This window comes from Diabrotica virgifera, chromosome 1 (genome assembly GCF_917563875.1).
Source record: "Diabrotica virgifera virgifera chromosome 1, PGI_DIABVI_V3a".
Taxonomy (NCBI): Eukaryota; Metazoa; Arthropoda; class Insecta; order Coleoptera; family Chrysomelidae; genus Diabrotica; species Diabrotica virgifera.
The window spans coordinates 111,637,235-111,658,987 of NC_065443.1; the positions used below are offsets into that span (position 1 = coordinate 111,637,235).

General features: G+C 32.4%; 1 protein-coding gene across 4 annotated transcripts in view; it reads left to right on the forward strand.

The window, feature by feature from the left end:
* The window catches only part of LOC114324271 (filamin-A), a 219,180-nt gene that overhangs the window by 110,650 nt on the left and 86,777 nt on the right, over positions 1-21,753 (forward strand). For all 4 annotated transcript variants that reach the window (XM_050658770.1, XM_050658790.1, XM_050658776.1 and 1 more), the window contains one exon: positions 16,916-17,764. In XM_050658770.1, coding sequence (XP_050514727.1) covers positions 16,916-17,764 — 849 coding nt within the window. The remainder of the gene's footprint in view (positions 1-16,915; positions 17,765-21,753) is intronic.

The window sequence follows — 21,753 nt, forward strand, 5'->3', positions numbered from 1 at the left end:
GTCTTAATGTCAATTTTCCAAATCTCCTCCTCATTTCTTGAGTTCGTGTTAAGGCGTGGTGACAATATAAATATTGTTAGCTCTACTTCATTGGAATCTCTATTGGTTGGGATCCGGTACCAGCTGAATGGCTTCATGTAAGGATTTTTCCACCAGAGTCTTTATGTGGTCTGCCTATCGTGTTAGAGATCTTCCTCTTGTTCTTCGGTCTTCTACCTCTTTTTCTACTACCAAGACTTCCATAGTCCCCTTTCTTCTGGCTGGTAAGCTTTTCTGGAACTGACAGGGACAGGTTGGTTCTCTGTTCCATCGGAACCCGTGTATAATTCTTCTCTAGACCCACATTTCGAAGGTAAATGCGACATCTTACCTTCTATTGACCTTTTTGGAACTCCATGTTTCAGCTGCATATGTAGTATGTAGCAATGGAAAAATAAGGAATTGATCGAGGTGAGCTTAATATTTCTTTTTCCCCTACCATTAAATTTTTGTTCTTTTGGATTTTAGCCGGTGTGCATTTTTCCCCTCTGAATGTATCCAGCTTTTTATTCCATTTCATGTTTCGTTTGTGTCTTCTAATATTTGCGGTTTTCCTTGTTTATCAGTTTCATCTGGAATTCTTCCACATTATGTATTTACCTTTACTTTACACTTTTACGTGTGTAGTTGGAGCCTTCAGTTCATTTTTAGTTATTCATGATCTGATCCACATTATGTTCCGAGCATAGCTTTTACATTTTCATTGCTGAGGTTTTCCATCTTTTCCTAACTAGTAGTCGATTTGATTTTTTTTTGTTCTTTATTTGGATGTCTTCATCTTGGGCATCTGTCGTGGGCATATATACCTGAATAACATGAAAATTTTCTGGCTTGGCTTGTGTTATTCTTATGAGTCTATCGTTTATTATTACATATTGCCTGATATATATTTCGATATTCTATGGTTTATTAGAATAGCTATTCCGTTATATTCTGTGTTTTCAGATCTTAGTGTGTAGAAAGTGTGATTTTTTTATTTAAAATTTCCTTAATCTCTCAATTGTAGTGTTCAGCTAGACCACGTATGTCTATATTTCGTCTTATTAGTTTTTTCTCCACTATGTGACAGGTCTTCCAGTTAGAAGACCTCTGACGTTCATGTCCCTTATTCATTGATTTTCTGCTTCATGCTTCTTCTCACAATAAAACACTGAAAAACGTTTGTTTTCTATACTTCCACAAAATTGATTACAACTATGTTATTACTACAGCTGTTTCGGCAAAGTGCCTTTCTCAAGTGATATATTTTACAATGTGTTTGCCTTGCTTCTTCTTTGCGCTTTCTCTTCCAGTCACTAATTTACCACGAGTGGCCTGGTAGCAGTGGCAGCTCATTTGATACTGTCTTATCCGGAATCAGGACATCGCCTGTTTACCTCACAAACCCCATTAGAAAGACTTTACCTTTCTATTATAATTTTTTTGCGTTTTTCATACTTAAAAACCACTACTTTCATTCGTTTATCTAATGTAATTCTTGGAAAATTCAGATAATAATATTTTTCGAGATACATCCTAATTTTCTTAAGCATTGAAATCGCATCCATCTTATAGCATCCATGTAATTTTTGTTTTAATAACTCATTGATTTGCATCTCAAAAGGTGGAATCATTGCATCGCGATGTTTTCCCTTAAGTAGGGTTGTTGATATGTGTTTCAGAGTTGTGACTGCATATCTTCACTGAGGATGCATAGATACTCCATTAAAATGTTACATTTATTAAGCCGTACCTTGCATTTGTTAGAGAAGTCAATTTTATTTCTTTAATATGTAGGGGGGATCAGTAGAAGCTTAAGTTCAAATTTTTGGGGTCGCCACCCTTGTCCCCCGGCCGCCATCTTGGAAATGGTGTGCAAAGAGGTTTCGCGCTATATCTCGTAAACTACCAATCCTACGAAAAATCTAATTAAACATAAAATGTAGAAAATTAAATTTTCTACAATTTTATTTCTATTACTTTTTAACGTCAAGTGACCAACAAAAAAGATATAAACAAAAATATGTAAAAAATTTTAACAAGATCCCTTTTGGAGGTTATAACTTTTTTTCAGTTCATTTTAAAATAAAATAACAATAAATCAATTTTGTAGAGGGTTTTTTAGCGAACAATTTCCACTATAAATTTGTTTAATTCTATTTATTTATATAGGTGTTACAGCGCTCCAAACTTGACCAGATTCTCGAATGCTCATAGGGATATAATAAAAACAAAAGTTAGGCTTACTTTTCTATCTATATATATTTTTTATTCATACAATTTATTATGATTTTAACATTCCTATGCTATTATTAATCTGTTTTTGACCTTTCGCCAAACTATAAAACTTATAACCCGAAGCATATACAGGGTGTTTCATTAATAATTGTCCATATAGTAACTGGAGAAACCTTAGCACAAAATACGAAGGTTGAATGATCAAATGAACGCACATCGTTTTGTGTATAAGAAAACGTTTAACAGCAGCTTAAACTGAAGAATGAATTAATCCAAGAAAAGAAAAGTGGACGCCTTCAACTCCACATCGACTATAAATTTAAATCAATGAAAAAGATAAAGGCAGTTTTTGTTTTTATTTGACTCAGAGTTGGACCACCATCTCCATATAGCTATTTCAGCATCTTAGTCCATTAAAATGTTACATTTAGGTTGCATTTCTTAGAGGAGTCAATTTTATTTTTTTAATGTGTAGGGGGGTTCAGTAGAAGCTTAAGTTAAAGTTTTTGGGGTCGCCACCCTTGTCCCCCGGCCGCCATATTGGAAAAAGAGGTGCAAAGAGTTTTCGCGCTGTATCTTCTAAACTAGCAATCCTACAGAAAATTTAATTACACATAAAATGTAGCAAATTAAATTTTCTACAATTATATATCTATTACTTTTTATCTTCAAGTGACCAACAAAAAAGTTATAAATAAAAATATGAGAAAATTTTGTAAGAAGTTTCCTTTTGGAGGTTATAACTTTTTTTTCGTTCATTTCACAATAAAATAACATCATAACGATTTTGTAGAGGATTTTTCAATGAACAATTTTCGCTATAAAGTTGTTTAATTTTATTTATTATCTAGGTTTTACAGCGCCCCAATCTTGACCAGATTCTCGAATTCTCATAGGAATACAATAAAAAAAAATACTTTTCTATCTATATATTAGTCGAGCGGCAGCAATCTTTATGCCGACCACGAAAATCAAATTTAAGGTGAATGACCCATTTTGGTCTATTTTTATGTTTTGAGGTCGCTGAATCCGAATATGAAGTTTATTTTTATCTAGATTTGGTGGAACATATTCAAAAATCAAATTTTACACAAAAATGCCGAAAATCAATTTTGATGATTTTTCAAATTTACCTCGCTGTACCTTTGGTCACTGTAAATATTTCCTTTTGAAAATTTTTCTGTTTAATCTCTGAAGTATGTAGATAACAATGGGATTTGTCCTAAATATTTAAACACATTAAAAAAGGAGTTGTTAGTTTTTAAACATTTTGTCATCATATTTCGTTAGTTTCGTGTTTACTTAAAAAAGTTAAGTGACAAACTTTTTAGTTTATAATTTTAACCAACACAACAATAAACTATAATTCATGAAGAAGTTTTTTGGAAAATTTTAAGTCAAAATATACAATAGGAAAAAAGTTATGTTACTTCATAAACAAGCGGCACACCGCAAAAAACGCTTAAATCTCGAGATCCTGACCACGGTGTGGTGAATGGCTAATTTTGATCAAACTTTATGATTTTGATAACAAAAATTCGTTTTTTGCTCTTCTTAAGAATTTTGCAATATGCGGTTGCGTCATTCTTCTTCTGAACCGGCGAATTTGTCCTCAAACAACTTCTTGGGCCGTTTCTATACAGGGTGTTTCATTAATAATTGTCCATATAGTAACTGGAGAAACCTTAGGACAAATTACGAAGATTTAACCTAAAACACTTAAATAAAATGTGGTTCCTTAATGAGTTACAGGGTGTTTTATCTAAAAATTTAAAAATTATTTTTGCTCAGCATTTTAAAACTATTCGACGTATCCTTTTCATACTTGGCAGAAAGTGCGAATACTAGACACTCTACTAAATTATGATAAATAAAGGTTTCTAGCTACTACCAAAGGCGTACGACAGGGGATGGTGAAAGGTTGACCCTTCTCAAATTCTACGCCACTGGAGTAATTACTATTTTAGTGCCATTTTTAGATTCTCCAATACTTTCTACGTAAATAATATACTCTTCATTGATAACGATAAAGTCATTAGTTTTCGCGATATTTGAAGTTAAATATAAAACGGCACAGTTATTTTGATTAATTTGATATGATTCATATGAATGAAATTTAAAAATTATTTGTACCCAGTGTACTTTAAAACTATTTGGTGTATCCTTATCATACTTGGCAGAAAGTGTAGGTATTTTACACCCTACTAAATTAAGATAAATAAACGTTTCTAGCTAACCAGAGGCGTACGACAGGGGATAGTGGCTGGTTGACCCTTCCCAAATTCTACGCCACTGACGAAATTGCTATTTTAGTGTAATTTTTTGAATTTGCAATACTTTTTATGTAAAAAATATACTCTTCATTCGTAACGATAAAATAATTAGTTTTCGAGATATTTGAAATTAAAAATAAAGCGACACAATACATTAATCAAAATAACCGTGTCGTTTCATTTTTAACTTCAAAGATCTCGAAAACTAATGACTTTACCGTTACGAATAAAGAGTATATTATTTTCATAGAAAGTATTGGAGAATTCAAAAATTGAACTAAAATAGCAATTTCGCCAGTGGCGTAGAATTTGGAAAGGGTCAACAATTCACTTTCCCCCGTCGTACGCCTCTGGTAATAGCCAGAAACGTTTGTTTAACATAATTTAGTAGCTTGTATAGTACCTATACTTCTTGCCAAGTATGAAAAAGATACGTCGAATAGTTTTAAAATGCTGAGCAAAAATAATTTTTAAATTTTTAGATAAAACACCCTGTAACTCATTAAGGGACCACATTTTATTTAAGTGTTTTAGGTTAAATCTTCGTAATTTGTCCTAAGGTTTCTCCAGTTACTATATGGACAATTATTAATGAAACACCCTGTATAGAAACGGCCCAAGAAGTTGTTTGAGGACAAATTCGCCGGTTCAGAAGAAGAATGACGCAACCGCATATTGCAAAATTCTTAAGAAGAGCAAAAAACGAATTTTTGTTATCAAAATCATAAAGTTTGATCAAAATTAGCCATTCACCACACCGTGGTCAGGATCTCGAGATATAAGCGTTTTTTGCGGTGTGCCGCTTGTTTATGAAGTAACATAACTTTTTTCCTATTGTATATTTTGACTTAAAATTTTCCAAAAAACTTCTTCATGAATTATAGTTTATTGTTGTGTTGGTTAAAATTATAAACTAAAAAGTTTGTCACTTAACTTTTTTAAGTAAACACGAAACTAACGAAATATGATGACAAAATGTTTAAAAACTAACAACTCCTTTTTTAATGTGTTTAAATATTTAGGACAAATCCCATTGTTATCTACATACTTCAGAGATTAAACAGAAAAATTTTCAAAAGGAAATATTTACAGTGACCAAAGGTACAGCGAGGTAAATTTGAAAAATCATCAAAATTGATTTTCGGCATTTTTGTGTAAAATTTGATTTTTGAATATGTTCCACCAAATCTAGATAAAAATAAACTTCATATTCGGATTCAGCGACCTCAAAACATAAAAATAGACCAAAATGGGTCATTCACCTTAAATTTGATTTTCGTGGTCGGCATAAAGATTGCTGCCGCTCGACTATTATATAGATAGAAAAGTATTTTTTTTTATTGTATTCCTATGAGAATTCGAGAATCTGGTCAAGATTGGGGCGCTGTAAAACCTAGATAATAAATAAAATTAAACAACTTTATAGCGAAAATTGTTCATTGAAAAATCCTCTACAAAATCGTTATGATGTTATTTTATTGTGAAATGAACGAAAAAAAAGTTATAACCTCCAAAAGGAAACTTCTTACAAAATTTTCTCATATTTTTATTTATAACTTTTTTGTTGGTCACTTGACGATAAAAAGTAATAGATATATAATTGTAGAAAATTTAATTTGCTACATTTTATGTGTAATTAAATTTTCTGTAGGATTGCTAGTTTAGAAGATACAGCGCGAAAACTCTTTGCACCTCTTTTTCCAATATGGCGGCCGGGGGACAAGGGTGGCGACCCCAAAAACTTTAACTTAAGCTTCTACTGAACCCCCCTACACATTAAAAAAATAAAATTGACTCCTCTAAGAAATGCAACCTAAATGTAACATTTTAATGGACTAAGATGCTGAAATAGCTATATGGAGATGGTGGTCCAACTCTGAGTCAAATAAAAACAAAAACTGCCTTTATCTTTTTCATTGATTTAAATTTATAGTCGATGTGGAGTTGAAGGCGTCCACTTTTCTTTTCTTGGATTAATTCATTCTTCAGTTTAAGCTGCTGTTAAACGTTTTCTTATACACAAAACGATGTGCGTTCATTTGATCATTCAACCTTACGTCTGTTACGGTTCGTGCCTATAGACGGCCACTAAGCTTCCATGTTGTTTTTATTTACATCAACAAAACCTCTTCTTCTCTTCGAGTGTATATGATGCGTGACTATGAATATTTGTTGCCATTTAAAAAATAATTTACTTATAAGAAGCTTAAAAACTTAGTAATAAGAAGTAGCAGTCGTCCCAAATATTATATTATCTAGCTTTCTTTAAGGCAATTAAGTTTTTTTACGAGATTAATGAATGGCAGTCATCGAAGCATGCAGTTTTAACCTGGTAGTTTTTAGTACTTCTGTTATTTCTGCGAGTATGGTTCTGTGCTCAGTTTCTTGAAAAAAGTTCACTCGTTAGTTGTTTGGCTTCGATCATGTAAGTACCTACATAGTCTAGTAAAATAAGACTACACTACATGTAAATCAAAATGTAAATTCGTACAGGTTGGAACAAATTTTATATCAAAGTTTAGGTGAGTACAAAATATATTTTCAAGAAAGTATCCAAATCAGATAAGGTGATCACTGTTTAAATAATTAAAAAGGGGTCATTTTTGCACAATATTTACTTTTTTAACTGCTGAGGTAATTTAAATTTTAATGAAGGTCTTTGGGGTTTCTTTTTTACAAAGCTGAAGGACAAATCTTTTATCTAAGACTTACTAAATTAAATTTGACCCCCTATTTATTTAAATAATTATATATAAAATTAAAAAATCAAATTTCCAAAAACAAATTTTTTTGCGTTTTAAATAAGCACTATACATTATTTTATTTAATAGGAGAAGTTCCGCTATGTTACCAGTATTAAGCAAAGAAAATTGGTTAAAAAATATTTAATAATTTATGAGATATTTAATTTGTTTATTAAATATTACTTTATTTTCAATTGCAAAAACGCGGTTGTTACCAAAAGAAAATAAACCTGCTAAAAATCTCATTACTTTTATTTTTATGTATGTTTTCCATAAATGTATTGATAAATTCAAATTTCAATTTAACTCGCCTCTGAAATGACATTTGAAAGTTGTTCTAATTTGTTTATAATTTGTTTTTTTTTATTAACGTCGCGGGGATTAAACATTTTGAAATGCTGTTCCGATTATCGGGTTTCTGAGAATTTTTCACTAATTAACAAATTATTTTGTCGTTTTTTCTCCTTCTTTTTTTCCTTATAGTAAAAGATATAGCTTTGCTTATAGAGGGGGTTTCATTAAGAATGTCCAATGTCTGAGTTGTCGATTCTAGACCTCAAAAAATTAAGATTTAACTAAAATCACTTAAATAAAATATGGCTCCTTATTGAGTTTTATTTAAAAACTATTTTTGCTAAGTATTTTAAAACTATTCGACGTATCCTTTTCATACTTGGTAGAAAGTGTAGTTACTATACACCATATGAAATTATGTTAAATACAGGTTTCCGGCTATTACCAGAGGCGTACGACAGGGGAAAGCAAATGGTTGACCCTTCCCAAATTCTACGTCTTTTACTTAATACTGGTAATATAGCGCAACTTTTCCTATTAAATAAAATAATTTATAGTGCTTATTTAAAACGAAAATAATTTTTTTTTAATTTGATTTTTAAATTTTATATATAATTATTTAAATAAATAGGGGGTCAAATTTAATTTAGTAAGTCTTAGGTAAAAGATTTATCCTTCAGCTTTGTAGAAAAAATCCTAAAGACCTTCATTAAAATGTAAATTACCTCAGCAAAATATTGTGCAAAAATGACCCCTTTTTAATTATTTAAACAATGATCCCCTCATATGATTTGGATACTTTCTTGAAAATATCTTTTGTATTCACCTAAACTTTGATATAAAATTTATTCCAACCTGTACGAAATTACATTTTGATTTTTTTTTTATTTTATTAGGCTAACAGTGCATTCTACAGTGATTTTTTTTATTGATGTTTTTTATGGTGATTTAAGATTGTCAGCTTCTCTAATATTTTAAATTTTGAAAATATTTTTTAAAATAGCTAAATCGGCGCGGCGCCGCGTTAAACACTATTATTACCCCAGTCTAAGAGGTATATTGGGCATAGCTGATAACAAAAAGCAAGCGTTGATTGCAATGTGGTCCAGAACATTCTAAAATATTTCTTTGAGAATCATTCTTTACCTTTCTGCATATTTAATCTTTAATGTTAATATCATAATTTTTTCCAAATGTGATTTGTTCCTCAGTTCACATCTATTTGAAAATTATTTTGCATTTAAGTACTCGGCATTAGCATATTCATTTTTAGTTGTCATTTGTTTGGTTGTCCTCAGCATATTTTGGTCTAATTTTATTAATTTAATTTTATATAGCTTATTATTAGAAATATCTGCAAACTGTGATGCTTTTCTTTTCTTATCCTGTGAAGCACAGTATGTTATGTAAGTTTTCTTCTTCTTCTTATTGGAGGACATGATTCTGTTTATTCAATTATCCCATATCTTGTAATGTTGATGTCTTTAAGTCACACCATCTCTTCCGGGTCTCCCTAGTGGTCTTTTTGTATTGGGTTTATGTGGTTTTACCCACTTAGAGTTTCTTTCTGGGTCAATTCTCTCGACATGATCTCTCCATTTGCTGAGTCGTGGTCGTGTTCATCTCAATACATCCAGGACTTCTCTTTCCTTTAATGTATCCCCATTCCTTGGTTTCATTATGTGTTCTATTATAGAGGGTGTAACAAAAAGGCAGTTCATAAATTAAATCACATATTCTGGGACCAAAAATAGTTCGATTGAACCTAACTTCTTCTTCTTCTTCTTCAGGTGCCATCTCCGCTACGGACGTTGGCAATCATCATAGATATTTTAATTTTTGAGGCAGTAGCTCTAAATAGTTGTTTTGAGCTGCATCCAAACCATTATTGCAGGTTCTTCAGCCATGAAATTCGTCTTCTTTCCATGCTTCTTCTGCCATCTATCTTTCCTTGCATTATGAGTCGCAGGATGCCATACTTCTCGCCCCGCATCAAATGTCCGAGATACTGTAGTTTTCTTTCTTTAATTGTAAGTTCAACTTCCTTCTCTTTACCTATTCTTCTCAGTACTTCGTTGTTCGTAACTCGATCTACCCAGAAGACCCTCATAATTCTTCTATAGGTCCACATTTCAAAGGCGTTAAAGTCGTCTTATTGTCTCTACATTTAACGTCCATGATGCCACTTCATAGTATAGTACACTGTATACGTAACATTTTGTTAGGCGTACTATTTTGTTAGGCGTTAACCTAACTTACCGTAGTATAAATGTGCACATAAAAACCTTTGAAGTTACAAAATAAAAATCGATGTTTTCCTATATATCGAAAACTATTAGAGATGTGGCATTCTTGTATCACTATTTGTAGCAGCTTAGGGTGCCATTAGTTATTTCCTAACAATATGATTTATTTACAATTCGTAGTTCATTCCAAGAAAAAGTAGTTTGGCTTCTTCTTCTTCCTCTTTATAAGCAATTCTGCTTGTTCATTGGCTGATAGATACCTCGGGAAGTTGTCAATTCATCTTTTGCGCGATCGGCCGATACTTCTTTTACCGATTGGTGATTTATCTATTACTATTTTGACCACACGTGTCTCTCCCATTCTATTTATGTGGTTGTTCCATTCTTTTTTTCTATGTAGTGTCCATTCGTTTATATATTGAGCGTCTTCTAATGTTTCTGTAATTCTTCTCAGTACTCTTATCTCTGTCGTTGCCAGTAGTTTTTGTGTTGTGGGTGTATCGGGTGTTGTTTCTGATGCATATGTCATTATTGGTCTTACACTGGATTTATAAACAAATAGACTGCCAGTCTATTTGCTTTTTGTAACTGATTTCTCACTTATTTGTCCAGCTCTTCCTCTCTGGACAATGTAATTCCAAGCTATTTTATTTCCATTACTTGTTCAATACTGATTCCATCAATTTCTATTTTATATCTGATTAGTTCTTTACTGATTACTATTGTTTTAGTTATCGGAGATGAAATTGTCATATTGAATTGTTTTGTTCTTATGTTAAATCTGTGGACTAATCTTTGTAGACAATCTTCATAATATATAAATGGTATCGTAGTTCTTTTAATATTGAATCGAATCTTGAATAATAATTTCGTAACTGTTTGTTTAAGAGAAACTTTTGACAATCTAAACATTTTCCATTACACCTTGTAGATAGTTACGTTTGAAAGTAAATAATGAAGAAGTCAAGAAAATCTTTCAACATTCCGAGACACCTATGACTCGTCCCATACGAATTTTACCACTCAAGTTTAAACTTTCTCTGGAAAAATTCAAGGTCAAATCAATCATTAAATCGACCTCTAGCAATTAGCTAAATTCGATGAGATTATTGTAGCCTATTAAAAAAACTTCGTCTGTCTCTAAAATGGTACAAAATAATAATGAATTGTAGATGTATCGTTTTTGTTTGGCATTCAACTTATAGTGGAGGATCCGATATAAGGTCGATCTGCACATATCTATTTAATAGATAAAAAATATTGGATATGTAATTTAGTATGTTAAAAATGATTATAAAAAACAAGGGATGGCCGATATAATTTTGTTCTAACTATACCTAATAAATTATTAATTAAAAAATTACTTTTTTTATATATTTAAAAATTATTTCCCGGCAGATATTATTTCAGATTTGTTGAATCATTCTAAACAAAAAAGATATTTTATAATTTTAAAACTTTTTAAGTTAATCGTTTTCGAGTTATAAACAATTTAAAACCAAAAAAAAAAGAAAAATGACGATTTTCAAGGCTCAAAAACACAAATAAAAAATATTATTTTTGTAACCATCAAGTACTTAAATCAAATTCAAATCATCTTCTATCAGGTCCTGAAAAGAACTTTTGCCATTTTTTATTCTAAAATATTTTTTTTATTTGTTAATGAGGAAGGTTCCTATCGGAAGACGATAGAGCTGCATTAACAACTAAAAACAATGTTTTAAAATGAAATAAGTCCAAAATACTTATCAAGGACTAATAGGTTGAGAATAAGGTTTGAGCTTGAATTTAGGTACTTCATGATTTCAAAAATGATATTTTTACTTATGTTTTTGAGCCTTGAAAATCGCCATCTTTACAAAAGACCTTTTTGTTTAGAACGATCCAGAAATCTGAAATAATATCCGTTCGGGTCGATATTTTTTAATTTATAATAAAAGTAATTTTTTAATTATTAATTAATTATAGTCAGAACAAAATTATATCGCGCACCCCTTGTTTTTTATAATTGTTCACATACTAAATTACAGATTATCCAATAATTTTTTACCATTAAACAGATCGGTGCAGATTCAAATTAAAGACATAAAAGCTGGCAATAATAATGTGGCAGATGGTATTTGGAAGTGTCATTTATTCTGCAATTTAATATTGTTGTCTGATTTCTATTAATATTATTATTTTTCTTTTATTTGCAAGTGCTAATACACTTTCTGATTAATTACAATTAAAACTTATCTTTTGACTTTTTCACTTCTATTTTTACTTCAATGTGAAAATAGAGAGTACGTTGCTAAAGCATTTTTGTTTTATTTGGTTTTTACTCCAGAGAAATAAGGTTTTTGTCGGGGCACTTGAGCAGCCAGGTTGCAAATGGGTTTTTTGGGTACTATATACCTAATACATTATACATACAAAAATGCCCGTCACAGTTCGGACGAGAATTTTAGTTATTATCAAATAAGGGTCAAAAATGGCAGTTTTTTCGTTTAAATCGCTACAGGTAAAAATAGGATAATTAAATATCTTATTTATAGTATTCTTCTTTTAGTAGATGAGCCAATGTTTAAAACGGCAGTTTTTTAATTTTGGTCCGATCATTTGTTGCTTCTAAAATTGCAAAATAAAACTAAAATTTCGAAAATAAAAAATTTGCTATAACTTTCGCGAAAGTGACTTCACGACTTTTATATTTCACAAAAAGTTAAGTCAAAGAGTCCATATACTGCACAAAAAATTATAAGATGATTCGTCAATTAGTTTAAATTTTATTCAATTTGTTTATCCCAAAGAGCTTTTTTTTGTAATGTTATTGTTCAGAAAATAATAATTATATAGAAATTCTGTGAAAACCACATGAAAGAACAATAGTGTTGTTTTCAAATTATTGAAGAAAATCATTAAAAAGTAATTTTTGTCACTACGAAAACATTTTACTAAAGTAGAGTCATTTTTGGCTTGAAAACAATTTGAATAGCTTTGTTAATATTGACTGTAGAGTAAATTTACCTTGGAATTTCAAAAGCTGGTATTTTTACACAAATTTTCAAAAAAAACCTTTTCGCCTATGTTAATTACAGTCAAAGCTAGCCACTTTTATTATTTAATTCACAGTTACTTCAATATACATAAAATTCTCCTGTAACAGTGTTAGTTACCATACTACTCCGAAACGGCTTGGCCGATTTTTATGAAATTTTACAAGTGTATCCTATGGGACTGAGAATAGGTTTTAATGTATTTTTCATATCCATTAGTTATAAGGGGGTTGCCCCCTGACATTTTTTTAAATTTTTTTGGACAAAATTGTCTATCTTAATTTTATATGATGTGGGATTAAAAAATACATACAACCCTTAATTTACACTTTTCCATCACCAACCCCTATTTGTTAATACCCATCTATATATTTACATCTATAAAATTCTCCTGTCACAGTGTTAGTTGTCATACTCCTCCGAGACCGCTTGACCGATTTTTATGAAATTATATATGTATATTCGGTAGGTCTTAGAATCGGTTGTAATCTATTTTTCATATCCCTGAGTGATAAGGGGAACTCCCCCTAACATTTTGAAATGTTAGGAGATTTTTTTATTGAAAATGGACATGTGGCACTCTAATAGTAGTATCATCTTAAAAAAAAATTAAAGTGAAATTTGTGCACCCCATAAAAATTTTATGGGGGTTTTGTTCCCTTAAACCTCCCCAAACTTTTGTGTACGTTCCAATTAAATTATTATTGTTGCACTATTAGGCAAAAACAATATTTTTAAAACTTTTTTGCCTCTTAGTACTTTTTCGATAAGCCAGTGTTTATCGAGATATTTTGAATATTTATCGAATCCACCACATATTTGTATATGGTTAAGTACGATTATAGAGAGCTGTTAATAATCTGAAAATTTATTTATAATTTACATTATTAGGTATATTTTGAAAAAGAAGAAACATCTCGATAAAAGGTGACTTATCAAAAAAAGACTAAGAGGCAAAAAAGTTTTAAAAACACTGTGTTTACCTAATGGTACCACAATAATAGTTTAATTGGAACGTACACAAACATTTGGGGATTTTAAAGGAACAAAACCCCCATAAAATTTTTATGTAAACGTATTAAAAAAGAAGCCGCATCCTGATAAAAACTGGCTTATCTCAAAAATACCAAGAGGCAAAAAAGTTTTAGAAACGTTGTGTTGAACTAATGGTACGACAATAATGAATTAATTGGAACGTACACAAAAGTTTGGGGGGGTTTAAGGGAACAAAACCCCCATAAAATTTTTATGGGGTGGAAAAATTTCACTATAATTTTGTTTTAAGATATTCCTGCCATAAGAATGCCCCATGTCCATTTTTAATAAAAAATCTCCAATAGTTTTCGATATATTGAAAAAAATCGATTTTCATTTTGTAACTTCAAAAGGCTGTAACTTTTTTTATGAGCACATTTGTACTAAGGTAAGTTAGGTTCAATCGTACTATTTGTGACCCCAGAATGTGTGGTATAATTTATGACCAATCTTTTCGGGACACCCTGTATAGACTGTTTGTCTCAACTTTTCGTGAAATATGAAAGTTTTAAGGTCATTTTCACAAAAGTTATAGCAATTTTTTTATTTTCGAAATTTTAGTCTTATTTTGCAATTTCTGAAGCAACAAATGATCGATCCGAAATTCAAAAACTGCCATTTTAAACCTTGGCTCATCTACTACGAGAATAACAGTATAAATAAGATATTTAATTACTCTATTTTTCCCCGAAGCGATTTAAACAAAAAAACTGCCATTTTTGACACTTATTTGTTAATACATAACTAAATTTCTCGTCCGAACTGTGACGGGCATTTTTGTATGTATAATGTATTAGGTATATAGTACCCAAAAAACCCATTTGCAACCTGGCTGCTCAAGTGTCCCGAACATGGTATATTTTTGCCTTATTTCCCTGGAGTATTTGTCTTACTGAGTTCGAGGCTTTTACTCTGTGCTTCTTATTGCCTTTTGTTTAAAAATACTCATTTTTAGTCCTACTTTACCATTTCGCTATTAAATTCAAGCATCATTGGCAGTAATTAACAGTTGTGCTTACTTTGAATTATAAGGAAAGTAGTAGGTATTCTGTAATAATATTTAGTTAAGCAAATGGAATTATTCCAGGATGACAAACATCAATTAAAGCTCATCTAAATCGTGACAAAAAAATGCATAAACCATTGGACATTATGAAAAAAAAAATCATTCCAATACATACTATATGTCGCTAGAACATTAAGTAATATCTGATAATATTTCTCATTTAAATATCAAAATCTCAAGTAAAAATAAAATGCAACAAATGAAATAGTTTTTTGCTAAATATGTTAAAATGTTAAGTATTTGATAATTAGGACAACTTCTTCTTCTTCTTTACGTGCCATCTCCGCGACGGAGGTTGGCAATCATCATGGCTATTCTGATCTTAGATGCTGCTGCTCTGAATAGTTCGGTTAATGTGCATCCGTACCATACGCAACCATGAGATTCTTCTCCTTCCTACACTTTTCTTGCCCTGGATGCCATGTATTGAAATAATTTAACTCTGCCAATTTTTTATAAACAAAACTGCACGTAGATATATAAACAACTAAATACTCTCTCTATCACTCTCTCTCTCTCTCTCTTTCTCTCTCTCTCTCTCTCTCTCTCTCTCTCTCTCTCTCTCTCTCTCTCTCTCTCTCTTTCTCTGCCTCTCTCACACTGTCTCTACTACCTTACCGATTTCTCGCTTTCTGTTTGGCCTCTCTCCATCTCAGGCCAATTATTTCATGATTTCTTGTTTCAGTTCTTCTCCAGCTATTATCCGGTTATCCTTTTCTTCGTATTCTTTCTGGTTAGTATTCGAGTGCCTGTCTGGTTATATTATTTTGGCCTTTCTTAAGGGTATGTCCAATCCATTTCCATTTATTTTCTCTTGTTTTGCTCTTCTGTATAATTCTGCTTTTGATATTAATTTTATCAGGCCAGTAGATTTTTTGGATTTTTCTCAACGATTTAGTTATAAAGATTTGTAATTTTTTGGCTGGTAAGTATTTTGAATTTGTTAATTCTGATATATCGCGCGTGTCCAGATTTCCTTTAATCGATTAAAGGAAATCTGGAAGATGAGTTCCATATGCATATTTTTCCTATACCTACTATTCTTTTTTCTATATCTGATGTACTACCACCTTTTTTTAATGATTCATCTAATATGATTAAATCTGTTAAGTTTATCTACTTCTTCTATTTGTCTTCCATTTAGTTTAATTTTAGTCTCTTGGCTGTTGTTTCTTAAGAGTCTCGTGTTTTCTGTATTTTCTTAAGGTCCATAACATTGGAGTATTTTGTCATTCTTCTGCATATGGTTGATATGTTCGGTTAGGAAACAAATGTTGTCTACGAACTCTTGCACAACCAGTCCAAACTGATTGTGCAAGCTCCAGCTAATTTCTGTATTTTTATCGCGTACTTTTTCCATGATTCAATCCGATATTACTCCTGCATGTGCCAGTACGGCTCCGTATCTCTTGCTCTGGCTTCAGTCTGTTCAATATGATCTCGGTCGCCCTTTTTTGGAATCTTAATGATTACTCGTTCCATTCCTTTGGCAGTACCTCGTCGGCCCATATCTTGTTAAAGAGTTTTTGTAAAATAACAAAATAAGATTAAGAAATATATACAAATCGACCTTTCAAAATTAATTCCTGGTAGTTGTCCAAAAGTTTACATCAGTCAAACAAAAATAACTTCAGAACTTCATCTAAAATTAGATATACCAAGGTATTTCAGAGCACCATGGCAATTTTACTATAATTCGCTGTATCTTCTTAATTTATCTTGTAGCTATTTACTTTGTACTGTATTTACCCAGTTTATCATTTACTTAGTTCTTTGATACGTTACTTTCTTCATTGTTGTTTCGGTATAAAATGCTTCAATTTTCAACGTAAATGTTCACATTCTTAAAAACTCTGGCTTTATAGAGAAAAATAATAAATATGAAGAATAAATAAATATTATCAGATATTCTTTATTATATAAACTATTTTAGAATTTACTCATAGATTCGTTTTTATTTCAGTTGATGCCAGCCAAGCGGGCGAAGGTCAACTAGAAATATCGATAAACGAAGGCGAAGTACCAAATCACGTTCAAGTTGTAGGAGGAGGAAGATGTTTAGTGTCTTTTACACCAGATCAAGCAAAACCCCACCTTATAGACATTAAATTTAACGGCGAAACAGTCCGAGGATGTCCCTTCGTGTGTGCCGTTTCAGACACTAGTCGAGTGACCTTGTCGTTGTCTCATTTAGAGCTTATTCCCGTCAACCAACCCAGCTCGTTCCATATGGGTGTGGCGGGTGGAGGAGCTGCAGAACTAGCAGTAGCTGTCAGGGGTCCAGTAGGGGAACTCCCAGTCAAAGTTACTGGAGATATCCATTCTGGATTTACAGCTGAATTCACGCCTACTCAAGTTGGCGCGCACCAGATAAGCGTGGATTACAACGGCAGACCTGTACAAGGTACTCCGTTCATCGCTAAATCCTTTGACTCCAACAAAGTTACAGTTGGAACAGTTGCCAGAGGTACTGTCGGTCGACCAGTTACTTTCTCAGTGGACGCTTCCGAAGCTGGTGAAGGAAACCTAGAAATAACCATCTCAGCTAGAGGCTTAAACATTCCCACGCAAGTTCATCCTCAAGGCAACGCTAGATTCGCTGTTAGTTTCGTCCCCGCTGAAGCATGCGATCATGTAGTGAATGTAGCGTTCAACAAACGACCTGTAGTGGGTTGCCCCTTAATAGTTAATGTTGGAGGCAGTGGGACGGGACCTAGTGTTACGTTACCGGGTCCTGGACCAGTACACAGACCCAGTACGCTGTTGATTAATCATCCTGGACGGCTAGAGGATATTGAAGTCAATGTTGAGGGTGAGAAAAGTTTTTATTTAGATAAATCTAAGGAGTTTAGATCAAAAATACTGTATTTAATGTGATTTTATTGTTTATACGAGCATAAACTATATGAATTCTGAAATATTATATTTACATACATATACCGGGTGGTGAATCGTCAAACGACGGGCCGTCAAAAGTTACGATATACAGGGTGTTTGGTAACGAATGGGCCATAGCCTAACCTCAGATTCCTGAGGTTAGAATAGGTCGATTTAAGCTAAGTTACTTTAGTATGAAAGTTGATAATAGCCGAAATACAGGTGTCAAGGTTAAACTTTTATTTTATTTTATTCTTGAATATTTCCTGACATTCATGGGATAACAACACGAAATATGATAAGCGAGAGTTTCTTCTTCTTCTTCCTCTTCTTCTTCTTCTTCTTCTTCTTCTTCTTCTTCTTCTTTTTGTATAGACATGACTCTGTCTGTTTTTTCAATGTGCCTCTAGTAAGTTGTCGTTCCATCGTTTTCTTGGTCTTCCCACTGATCGTCTTCCTATTGGGGAACCGTCTCTCGCTGTCCTGACTACCCTATTTGTTGTCAGTCGGCTTATGTGGTCATTCCATTCTATTCTATTCTTCTGTTTCTTACCCAGTTATTAATGTTATCCACCTTGCATCTCCGTCTTATATCTGTTCTTCTAGCTCTGTTCCATAAAGTCTTACCATCGATTTTTCGAAGGGTTTTCATGTCCGCTGTTTCGAGCAATCTTTTTGTCCTCTCTGTGTCGGGTCGTGTTTCTGCTGCGTATGTCATTATTGGTCTGATGACTGTTTTGTAAATTCTGCCTTTCATTTCTTTTCCGATATTTTTATTTCTCCATATTGTGTCATTCAGGTAACCTGCGGCTCTGTTTGCTCTATTCACTTGATCTTCCACTTCTGTTTCGAGCCTTCCGTAGCTAGATAGTGTAATGCCTAGGTATTTAAACTCCATCACTTGTTCTATTATCTGACCTCTCAGCTCCAATTTACATCTTATTGGATCTGCTGACCATGCATTTTGTCTTTTTTGAGGAAATTAACATGTTAAATTTTCTGGCTATTATGTTGAATTGGTGCAGCGTACGTTGTAAATCATCTTCACTTTGGGAGATTAGTATTGCATCGTCCGCATAGCAGATTATTTTAAGTTGTTTTTCTCCCATTTGGTATCCTTTTTTAGTTTTTACTTTTTTTATTATTTCGTCCATGATCAGGTTGAACAATAAAGGACTCAAGGAATCCCCCTGTCTTATCCCATTTCCGGCTTCAATTGGGTCAGTTAGTTCATCTTCCACTTTTACTTTTATTGTGTTGTTCTGGTAGATGTTTTCAATCGTTTTAATTATTCCCAGAGGTACCTCTCTCGAGTATAACAAGTGGATAACGTCCTTTAATGTGACCATGTCAAATGCTTTCTTAAGGTCCACGAAACATAAATATGCCGGTTTGTTGTATTCCAACGATTTCTCTTGAACTTGCCTCAGTATAAATATAGCTTCAGTGCATGACCTTCCCGACCTAAAACCTTGTTGTTCTTCTACTAATGTTATATGTAATTTCATTCAGTTTGTTTGTTATCACTTTTGTTGTACAACTTTTGTTGTAGTCCTCTCGCCAGGGGGTACAACGGCCTCCTTAATTCAGATGAACTTACCCAAGTTTTTTTTTATGTATTTTGACCCGTAGAACACAAATTTTTTGGGTAACAGTTGATCCGGATGTCGATAAGATTGTTATAAACAAAGAACTTGAGGAATTACATAACAGCGATTTTTCGCAAAACAAAACATTTTTTTGTATTTTTTGGGTGATTCTCAGCAAAAAGTGATCTTAAACGTTTTTTCGTAGGATGCATAGTTTTCTAGATAAACGAGGTTAAACTTTCAAAAAATCGAAAAAGTTTTTGCAATTTTTGAACCCGAATAATTTTTGACTAAAAAAATAAAATAGCAATTCTGCTTACTGAATTTGAAAGTTCAAGTCAAATTCTATCGGTTTTGATTATTTGCATTGCTAAAAATTAAGTTTTTATTTGTTAAACAAAGCCATAAACACATAGTGTTTCCCGTGCCCAATGCATGCGCTTTAATGTAAGTAATCTACGTAAAAATTGTCAGTATGCGCCCCTACTCATTGGATTTCAAATGAGAAATGCATTGAAAACATCATTCAATCACTCTGTGTTTATAGCTTTGTTTAACAATAAAAAAATTAATTTTTAGCAATGAAAGTAATCAAAACCGATAGAATTTGACTTGAACTTTCAAATGCGGTAAGCAGAATTGCTATTTTATTTTTCAATCAAAAGTTATTCGGGTTCAAAAATTGCAATTTTTCGATTTTTTGAAAGTTCAACCACGTTTATGTCGAAAACTATGCAATGCATCCTACGAAAAAACTTGTAAAAACATGTTTTGCTTAGAATGACCCAAAAAATACACAAAATGTTTTGTTTTGCGAAAAATCGCTGTTATGTGATTCCTCAAGTTCTTTGTTTATAACAATCTTATCGACATCCGAATCGACTGTTACCCAAAAAATTCGTGTTCTACGGGTCAAAATACATAAAAAAACTTCGGTAAGTCCATCTGAATTAAGGAGACCGTTGTACCCCCCACTGGCGACAGGACTATTGTTAATTTTAATGTTGTGTTTAGTAAGTTAATCCCTCTGTAATTCTCCGGGTCTGATTTGTCTCCTTTTTTGAAGAGAGGTGTTAGGATGCTTGATCTCCATTCTTGTGGTATTCTGTTTTGTTCTTTTATATTTTGTATTATGTAGTTTCAATAGTTGTTTAGTTAGATCTTGTCCTCCGTACTTTAGGAGTTCGTTCGATATTCTGTCCTCTCCTGGAGATTTTCTATTTTTTAATTTTCTTAATGCTTCCTTTACCTCTCCCCCTTCGATGTTTATTTCTTCGTTTGTCGTAACTTCAGGTGTTGGTGGTTCATTATCGTCGCCTTTGGCAAATAGAGATCGGAAGTAGTCTGCCCATGTTTCCTTCTGAATGTGTTTCGCTTTTATTAATTCGTTCATCTCCTTTCTTTGCCCTCTGATCATTCTCCATACTTCTTTTTGTGTTCCGTAGAAGTCGTGTTCCATCTGTTTTGAGAAACTCTGCCAGTGCTCCCTTTTTATTTGCCTCACTAAAGTATTCGTTTCGTTTCTGATTCGTTTGTAGTGGTTGTATGCCTGTTGTGTTTGTTTCGTTCTGTATTGTAAAAAAGCTTTCTTCTTTTCTTTGCATTTTATCCTAACTTCCTCTCTAAACCACGGGTTTTTTTTTAATATGTGAGTATTCGTTACTTTCCTCTCTCCTAGTGATTCTGTTGCTGCGTTAATTATGTTACTTTTGAGTTTTTCCCAGCTTTCATCGATGTTATCGTTTTCTAATATTTCATTCTCAGCAATCTTCTCTGATATTCTTTTCCTGTATAAGTATTCCGTGGATTCCGTATGTAGTCCTTCGACTTTGATTTTTGTTTGTGTTGGTGCTGCCCTCTTATGTGTGAAATATTTCATAATGATTCCTAATTTACATAATACTAGGCCATGGTTTAGGTTAAGAGAATTAAAGTTTTGATTCAATAAGTATGTAGAGTGAGGGATAAAAAAAATTGAACGTATTAAATGAGCGCTGAACGACGTATGTGGCGTACTCTGGTAATACATCATTTTTGGTGGCGAATCTACATTTCTCGTCACAAAAAACCTCTGCTTACCAAATTTCGTCTTGTTATGCCATGGCTGTCAGGAAATATTTAAGAATAAATAAAATAAAAGTTTAACTTTGACACCCTGTATTTCGGTTATTATCAACTTTCGTGCTAAAGTAAGTTAGCTTAAATCGACCTATTTTAAGCTCAAGAATCTAAGGTTAGGCTATGGCCGATTCGTTACCAAACACCCTGTACTATTTGTAGATGACTGCAATCTGTATTAAAAACAAAGGCATAAAACAATAAAACATCTTTATTA